The sequence below is a fragment of the Perca fluviatilis genome, chromosome 1 (genome assembly GCF_010015445.1).
Source record: "Perca fluviatilis chromosome 1, GENO_Pfluv_1.0, whole genome shotgun sequence".
In the NCBI taxonomy this organism is placed as follows: Eukaryota; Metazoa; Chordata; class Actinopteri; order Perciformes; family Percidae; genus Perca; species Perca fluviatilis.
In genome coordinates, this window is record NC_053112.1 from 279,426 (window position 1) to 289,425 (window position 10,000).

General features: G+C 46.3%; 1 protein-coding gene across 1 annotated transcript in view; it reads right to left on the reverse strand.

Annotated features, from left to right (window-relative positions):
* The window catches only part of LOC120560232 (apoptosis-stimulating of p53 protein 2-like), a 29,151-nt gene that overhangs the window by 1,946 nt on the left and 17,205 nt on the right, over positions 1-10,000 (reverse strand). The window contains exons 2-6 of the mRNA XM_039802514.1: positions 9,254-9,401; positions 8,029-8,142; positions 7,162-7,238; positions 3,935-4,021; positions 247-412 (exon numbers count right to left, since the gene is read on the reverse strand). Coding sequence (XP_039658448.1) covers positions 247-412; positions 3,935-4,021; positions 7,162-7,238; positions 8,029-8,142; positions 9,254-9,401 — 592 coding nt within the window. The remainder of the gene's footprint in view (positions 1-246; positions 413-3,934; positions 4,022-7,161; positions 7,239-8,028; positions 8,143-9,253; positions 9,402-10,000) is intronic.

Sequence of the window (10,000 nt, forward strand, 5' to 3'; positions counted from 1 at the left end):
GCACACACAGGCACACACACACAGACACACACACACACAGGCACACACACACAGTCACACACACACACAGACACACACATCATAGAATTTAGCAAATCAAGCAAAACAAAGATTACATGTTTAAGAGTATCTTCACCCATCTCACACCAGCCTGAATAATATGATAAATATAAAACTCTCCCACCCAGACCAGCCCCCCACTGACCCTGCCCCCACTGACCCCGCCCCCCACTGCCCCCCACTGACCCAGCTTGCTGTTGCTGAGGCGTTTCTGCTCCACCTGGCCCCTGAGGGCCCGGACTCGTCTCAGTTTGGCCTCCTGGTTGAGAGCGTTCTCTCGGAGCTGCTGCAGTCTGCTGGTCTCAGACTCCTCCTGGTGGTCCAGCTGCTTCAGCTGGCGCAGCCGCTGCTCCTGGCAACACCACACACACTCCGCTGGTTAACACCACACACACTCTGCTGGTTAACACCACACACACTCTGCTGGTTAACACCACACACACTCTGCTGGTTAACACCACACACACACTCTGCCGGTTAAAACCACACACACACCGCTGGTTAACACCACACACACTCTGCTGGTTAACACCACACACACACTCTGCCGGTTAAAACCACACACACTCTGCCGGTTAACACCACACACACTCTGCCGGTTAACACCACACACACTCTGCTGGTTAACACCACACACACACTCTGCCGGTTAACACCACACACACTCTGCCGGTTAAAACCACACACACTCTGCCGGTTAACACCACACACACACCGCTGGTTAACACCACACACACTCTGCTGGTTAACACCACACACACACCACCGGTTAACACCACACACACTCTGCTGGTTAACACCACACACACACTCTGCCGGTTAAAACCACACACACTCTGCCGGTTAACACCACACACACTCTGCCGGTTAACACCACACACACACTCTGCCGGTTAACACCACACACACTCTGCCGGTTAACACCACACACACTCTGCCGGTTAACACCACACACACTCTGCCGGTTAACACCACACACACTCTGCCGGTTAACACCAAACACACTCTGCTGGTTAACACCACACACACTCTGCTGGTTAACACCACACACACTCTGCTGGTTAACACCACACACACTCTGCCGGTTAACACCACACACACTCTGCCGGTTAACACCACACACACTCTGCCGGTTAACACCAAACACACACTCTGCAGGTTAACACCAAACACACTCTGCTGGTTAACACCAAACACACTCTGCAGGTTAACACCAAACACACTCTGCAGGTTAACACCAAACACACTCTGCAGGTTAACACCAAACACACTCTGCCGGTTAACACCAAACACACTCTGCAGGTTAACACCAAACACACTCAGGTTAACACCAAACACACTCACCGCAAAAACCAAACACACTCTGCCGGTAACACCAAACACACTCTGCAGGTTAACACACACACTCCGCCGGTTAACACCACACACACTCTGCCGGTTAACACCAAACACACTCTGCCGGTTAACACCAAACACACTCTGCAGGTTAACACCACACACACTCTGCAGGTTAACACCAAACACACTCTGCAGGTTAACACCAAACACACTCTGCAGGTTAACACCAAACACACTCTGCAGGTTAACACCACACACACTCTGCTGGTTAACACCACACACACACCGCCGGTTAACACCACACACACTCTGCTGGTTAACACCACACACACACTCTCCGGTTAAAACCACACACACTCCCGGTTAACACCACACACACTCTGCCGGTTAACACCACACACACCCCGCCGGTTAACACCACACACACTCTGCTGGTTAACACCACACACACTCTGCCGGTTAACACCACACACACTCTGCCGGTTAACACACCAACAAAACTCTGCCGGTTAACACCAAACACACTCTGCCGGTTAACACCAACACACTCTGCTGGTTAACACCACACACACTCTGCCGGTTAACACACACACACTCTGCCGGTTAACACCACACACACTCTGCTGGTTAACACCACACACACTCTGCTGGTTAACACCACACACACTCTGCCGGTTAACACCAAACACACTCTGCAGGTTAACACCACACACACTCTGCAGGTTAACACCAAACACACTCTGCCGGTTAACACCAAACACACTCTGCAGGTTAACACCAAACACACTCCGCTGGTTAACACCAAACACACTCTGCAGGTTAACACCAAACACACTCTGCAGGTTAACACCAAACACACTCCGCCGGTTAACACCAAACACACTCTGCCGGTTAACACCAAACACACTCTGCAGGTTAACACCAAACACACTCCGCCGGTTAACACCACACACACTCTGCCGGTTAACACCAAACACACTCTGCCGGTTAACACCAAACACACTCTGCAGGTTAACACCACACACACTCTGCCGGTTAACACCAAACACACACCAAACACACTCTGCAGGTTAACACCAAACACACTCTGCAGGTTAACACCACACACACTCTGCTGGTTAACACCACACACACTCTGCTGGTTAACACCAAACACACTCTGCAGGTTAACACCACACACACTCTGCCGGTTAACACCACACACACTCTGCTGGTTAACACCACACACACTCTGCTGGTTAACACCAAACACACTCTGCAGGTTAACACCACACACACTCTGCTGGTTAACACCACACACACTCTGCCGGTTAACACCAAACACACTCTGCAGGTTAACACCACACACACTCCGCCGGTTAACACCAAACACACTCTGCCGGTTAACACCAAACACACTCTGCCGGTTAACACCAAACACACTCTGCCGGTTAACACCAAACACACTCTGCAGGTTAACACCAAACACACCACCGGTTAACACCACACACACTCTGCCGGTTAACACCACACACACTCTGCCGGTTAACACCAAACACACTCTGCAGGTTAACACCACACACACTCTGCAGGTTAACACCAAACACACTCTGCAGGTTAACACCAAACACACTCTGCCGGTTAACGCCAAAAACACTCTGCTGGTTAACACCAAACACACTCTGCTGGTTAACACCACACACACCGCCGGTTAACACCAAACACACGCCAAGAGCTGAGCTACTCTCTGCAGCCTTGATACCGGCGTACCACACACACATCAACACACAGACACTCACACCACACACACCGCCGGTTAACACCAAACACACTCCGGTTAACACCAAACACACTCTGCCGGTTAACACCAAACACACTCTGCCGGTTAACACCAAACACACTCTGCCAGGCATAGAAAATAGGGGTTTTTTGTTTGCTTGGTTCTATCAAGCAGTGTTTTGTCTCCACGCAGCCAATGGTTAACCGGCCGTAGCGCTGCAGTCTATCTAATTTCCAGCAGGAAAATGTATAAAGAAAAAGACACAAAAATGTCAACAATTGTGACAAAAACGTTGAAAAATAACCCGGAAAAAACGTCACAAAATGAGACAAAAATTGCGTAAAAGTGGCAAAAACATTTTAATTGTAAACACAATGAGTTGGAATAACGTCAAAAATTTCGACACAAACATTGAAAAAGTAGCAAAAATGCGATGAAAAGTGACGAGAACTTTTGAAAAGACAACCAAAGCGTCACTTTGATTTATTACCTCAGTAAACCTTTTCATATCAAGTCTATAAAGAAAGTATAAATAATGTTTCAAAATAAAATACACTGTGTTCAATGGAAGGTTTTTTTTCCGCAGACATTTCAAAATAAAACATTTTAAAGCTTTGATTGCAATACCGGGAAACCGTGATGTTATTGCTGAAGGTTATCATACCGTCGGAATCTCATACCGCGCCGAGTTACACCCCGCGTCGGTAGTAGCGTTAACGTTAACGTTAGCATTAGCATTAGCGTTAGCGTTAGCGTTAGCAGCAGTGTGTTTGGTACCTTGGCAGCCAGCAGCTGCTGCTGGGTGTTGATCTGCTGCTGCTGTCGTGTTGCCAGATCCTGCAGGTCGCTCAGCGTCACGGAGACCTGACACACACACACACACACATACACAGGTAACACACACACACACAAACACACACACACATAGACAGACAGACAGACAGACACACACACACACAACGTCACATTCACATTAACTTCCTGTACTCGAGCAACCATCCGGCTGTTAGCTCACGCGGTTAACCTAACCTGTCTCTGTTAGACTCGTTCCCTGGCTGCAGACCTTTTCGTTAACTTTTTAATCTTTCTATTTGTGCAGTTACTATCCTCTCTGTTGTCTGCAGAACCTAACTCTTTCTCTCACTGCGAACTTTCCTTTACTAACTAGACCTGTTCTGCTGTATGTTAGTCTGCAGGTTAACCTGACTGTTCTCTGTTAGTCTGGGTTAACACACTCTGTTCTCTGTACTGGTACCCCACCTTGTCCTACTCACTAATGTGTTTGCATACTGCTCTGTTCTCTGTTAGTCTGCAGGTTAACCTGACTCTGTTCTCTGTTAGTCTGCAGGTTAACCTGACTCTGTTCTCTGTTAGTCTGCAGGTTAACCTGACTCTGTTCTCTGTTAGTCTGCAGCTGACTTTCTGTTAGTCTGAGGTTAACCTACAGTCGAGGTTCTGACTCTGTTCTCTGTTAGTCTGCAGGTTAACCTGACTCTGTTCTCTGTTAGTCTGCAGGTTAACCTACGACTCTGTTCTCTGTTAGTCTGCAGGTTAACCTGACTCTGTTCTCTGTTAGTCTGCAGGTTAACCTACGACTCTGTTCTCTGTTAGTCTGCAGGTTAACCTGACTCTGTTCTCTGTTAGTCTGCAGGTTAACCTGACTCTGTTCTCTGTTAGTCTGCAGGTTAACCTGTTCTCTGTTCTCTGTTAGTCTGCAGGTTAACCTGACTCTGTTCTCTGTTAGTCTGCAGGTTAACCTCTTAGTCTGCAGGTTAACCTGACTCTGTTCTCTGTTAGTCTGCAGGTTAACCTGACTCTGTTCTCTGTTAGTCTGCAGGTTAACCTGACTCTGTTCTCTGTTAGTCTGCGGTTAACCTGTTCTCTGTTCCCTGTTAGTCTGCAGGTTAATCTGACTCTGTTCTCTGTTAGTCTGCAGGTTAACCTGACTCTGTTCTCTGTTAGTCTGCAGGTTAACCTGACTCTGTTCTCTGTTAGTCTGCAGGTTAACCTACGACTCTGTTCTCTGTTAGTCTGCAGGTTAACCTGACTCTGTTCTCTGTTAGTCGTAGGTACCTGACTCTGTTCTCTGTTAGTCTGCAGGTTAATCTGACTCTGTTCTCTGTTAGTCTGCAGGTTAAACTGACTCTGTTCTCTGTTAGTCTGCAGGTTAACCTGACTCTGTTCTCTGTTAGTCTGCAGGTTAATCTGACTCTGTTCCCTGTTAGTCTGCAGGTTAACCTGACTCTGTTCTCTGTTAGTCTGCAGGTTAACCTGACTCTGTTCTCTGTTAGTCTGCAGGTTAACCTGACTCTGTTCTCTGTTAGTCTGCAGGTTAACCTGACTCTGTTCTCTGTTAGTCTGCAGGTTAATCTGACTCTGTTCTCTGTTAGTCTGCAGGTTAATCTGACTCTGTTCTCTGTTAGTCTGCAGGTTAACCTGACTCTGTTCTCTGTTAGTCTGCAGGTTAATCTGACTCTGTTCTCTGTTAGTCTGCAGGTTAACCTGACTCTGTTCTCTGTTAGTCTGCAGGTTAATCTGACTCTGTTCTCTGTTAGTCTGCAGGTTAAACTGACTCTGTTCTCTGTTAGTCTGCAGGTTAATCTGACTCTGTTCTCTGTTAGTCTGCAGGTTAATCTGACTCTGTTCTCTGTTAGTCTGCAGGTTAAACTGACTCTGTTCTCTGTTAGTCTGCAGGTTAACCTGACTCTGTTCTCTGTTAGTCTGCAGGTTAATCTGACTCTGTTCCCTGTTAGTCTGCAGGTTAACCTGACTCTGTTCTCTGTTAGTCTGCAGGTTAACCTGACTCTGTTCTCTGTTAGTCTGCAGGTTAACCTGACTCTGTTCTCTGTTAGTCTGCCGGTTAACCTGTTCTCTGTTCCCTGTTAGTCTGCAGGTTAATCTGACTCTGTTCTCTGTTAGTCTGCAGGTTAACCTGACTCTGTTCTCTGTTAGTCTGCAGGTTAACCTGACTCTGTTCTCTGTTAGTCTGCAGGTTAACCTACGACTCTGTTCTCTGTTAGTCTGCAGGTTAAACTGACTCTGTTCTCTGTTAGTCTGCAGGTTAATCTGACTCTGTTCTCTGTTAGTCTGCAGGTTAATCTGACTCTGTTCTCTGTTAGTCTGCAGGTTAAACTGACTCTGTTCTCTGTTAGTCTGCAGGTTAACCTGACTCTGTTCTCTGTTAGTCTGCAGGTTAATCTGACTCTGTTCCCTGTTAGTCTGCAGGTTAACCTGACTCTGTTCTCTGTTAGTCTGCAGGTTAACCTGACTCTGTTCTCTGTTAGTCTGCAGGTTAACCTGACTCTGTTCTCTGTTAGTCTGCCGGTTAACCTGTTCTCTGTTCCCTGTTAGTCTGCAGGTTAACTACTCTGTTCTCTGTTAGTCTGCAGGTTAACCTGACTTTGTTCTCTGTTAGTCTGCAGGTTAACCTGACTCTGTCTCTGTTAGTCTGCAGGTTAACCCTAACTCTGTTCTCTGTTAGTCTGCAGGTTAACCTGACTCTGTTCTCTGTTAGTCTGCCGGTTAACCTGACTCTGTTCTCTGTTAGTCTGCAGGTTAACCTGACTCTGTTCTCTGTTAGTCTGCAGGTTAATCTGACTCTGTTCCCTGTTAGTCTGCAGGTTAACCTGACTCTGTTCTCTGTTAGTCTGCAGGTTAACCTGACTCTGTTCTCTGTTAGTCTGCAGGTTAATCTGACTCTGTTCTCTGTTAGTCTGCAGGTTAACCTGACTCTGTTCTCTGTTAGTCTGCAGGTTAATCTGACTCTGTTCTCTGTTAGTCTGCAGGTTAACCTGACTCTGTTCTCTGTTAGTCTGCAGGTTAACCTGACTCTGTTCTCTGTTAGTCTGCAGGTTAACCTGACTCTGTTCTCTGTTAGTCTGCAGGTTAACCTGTTCTCTGTTCCCTGTTAGTCTGCAGGTTAATCTGACTCTGTTCTCTGTTAGTCTGCAGGTTAACCTGACTCTGTTCTCTGTTAGTCTGCAGGTTAACCACCGGCGTCTCACCCCGTTCTCCACGCATCTGTCCACCGACGCTTTCAGCTGGTTCCTCTTCACCATCTGATCCGCAGCTCTGGATCCACCTGGATGGGAAAACACAATCAGTGTCGACGCTAACGTTAAGTTCTCGGCTAAACTACCGGATGGATTGCAGTAAAGAATTTACGGTACAGATATTAACGGTCCTCTGACTTTCCCTTCAGGTCTGTTGTATTCTTTATTTTCAGCTGCTTTTAATGTCTTTTGTATCCCTGTACGGTGTCCTTGAGTACCGAGAAAGGCGCCTTTAAATAAAATGTATTATTATTATTATTATTATCAGCTCAAAATATTCATTTATCTTTCATTCATGGTTCACTTTAACTATTTCACCATTTTATTAGTCTCTCATGTCCAGCTATGTCTCTGCAGTGGTGTGGAGGAAGGTCTGGCTGAACCACAGATGCATTCTGAGTTAGGAGAAAAAAAAATGCTCTTGGCTTTCCCCTTATGACCTCATAAGGAGAAGAGTCCTGATTGGCCCATCTGAGCTTTCATTTTCTCAAAGGCAGAGCAGGATACCCAGGGCTCTGTTTACACCTATCACCATTTCTAGCCACTGGGGGGCCATAGGCAGGCTGGGGGAACTCAGATTAATGTTAAAAAACCTCATAAAGGGACATTTTCATACCACGGGACCTTTAATCTATCAACTAGCGTTGCTCTGATTGGTTGTAGCGCTATCCTATTGGTGCAGAGGGGAATTTGAAAGACAACCGTTGATCCCGCCCCTCGGATTGAGCCCTGACCAATGGGGAGTTCCCAGACCCAACATCTGGATGTGGGTCCGGCTCGTCAGGCTAGTACAATCGGTTGATCCCAACTCCTTCTTACCCGTCTCTGGTCCCGGAGCTCTCTGGTGACGCAGGAGGTAACGGACCTCGCCCCTCTGCTGCCCGCCTCGCTGCAACACCTCCAACATCCGCTCGCCTTCTCCAACCACGTGCTCTGATTGGTTAAAAAAACACACACAACATCCACTGTTTACTTCGAGAGAATCAGCTGAGAAAATGACGAGATCAGAAGTTGTAATCTTGAGAGCCTTAAAACTCCTTAAATTTTTCAAAATCTCTACATCAGAAATATGGGTTTGTTTTTAACCAAATTACCCAAAAATAACATGGATGGTTCCCTGCAACGCTCTCCGCAAGTACAGCTAGCCTACTGATCATTGCTTTCTTTGAATTTTTTGTGTTTTATTTAAAAAATATCACTTAACAGTATTAGGGGACCACTAAGGTCTATATAAAAGAGACTTCAGATACAGTATTAGGGGACCACTAAGGTCTATATAAAAGAGACTTCAGATACAGTATTAGGGACCACTAAGGTCTATATAAAAGAGACTTCAGATACAGTATTAGGGGACCACTAAGGTCTATATAAAAGAGACTTCAGATACAGTATTAGGGGACCACTAAGGCCTATATAAAAGAGACTTCAGATACAGTATTAGGGACCACTAAGGCCTATATAAAAGAGACTTCAGATACAGTATTAGGGGACCACTAAGGCCTATATAAAAGAGACTTCAGATACAGTATTAGGGACCACTAAGGCCTATATAAAAGAGACTTCAGATACAGTATTAGGGGACCACTAAGGTCTATATAAAAGCATCCAAGGAGCACCATGTCATGGGACCTTTAATTGTATGGCATTTGAAAAAAAAATGTAAACGGTTTAAACGGTATCCTGACTAAACTTTGACATACTGTACATCAGTCTCTGATTATCCATCAACATACGTTCCTCTAATATTAGTCCAAATTATTACTAATTTCAGGTGTTTTTTAACAAAAAAATGAGGTATAACTTCATATACACAAGGTTTATTGGCCATGAATTCCAAAAATAAGAAACTATAGTGAAAATAGTTGGTGTTAGTGGAAGTGAAAACGTGTGTCAAACGTTGAAAAAAAAGGACAAAAACATTGCAAAAAAGTCATCGAAAAAAGTGTTTTTGACCCGAGAGGACATGGTCGGTGGGAAGTAAAAATGTTTGTGCACTACATATATTTGATGGTCTTTAGCACTCGTTTTTTGGGGGGAAACTGACCTGAGCCTCTCCACACCTGGGCCAGGTAGCAGTCGGCCTCGCCGGGCTCCTTGCAGAGCTCCACCACGTCTCTGCACAGCGTCTCCGGCGTGATGGGAACCTCGCTGAAGTGCTGCTCGTTGCTGCTCAGGTACACGGTCAGGAACATCTGCAAACACACAAGGCACACACACACAACGCACACACACATACACATACACACACACACACACACACACACACAATTAGAGGCAAAACCACAAAAAGATATCCCGCGATTCTCTGGAGGTTCGAGTGTCACGGAAAGGGCTCATCTCTTGTGCAACGTAGCACAAGTAGACTTTATATTATATTATATTTCACAGTTTCTTATCTTATTTTATCAGTTTATTTGTCAGGGACAATACATGTAGGCATTGTTACATCTAAAGTGCAGCCCACTGCTGCTGGGTCTAACGTTAGCTGCTGCTGGGTCTAACGTTAGCGGTCCTCTGAACCACTGCTGCTGGGTCTAAGTTAGTGGTCTGCTGACCCACTGCTGCTGGGTCTAATGTTAGTGGTCTGCTGACCCACTGCTGCTGGGTCTAAGTTAGTGGTCTGCTGACCCACTGCTGCTGGGTCTAAGTTAGTGGTCTGCTGACCCACTGCTGCTGGGTCTAAGTTAGTGGTCTGCTGACCCACTGCTGCTGGGTCTAAGTTAGTGGTCTGCTGACCCACTGCTGCTGGGTCTAACGTTAGCAGTCTGCTGACCCACTGCTGCTGGGTCTA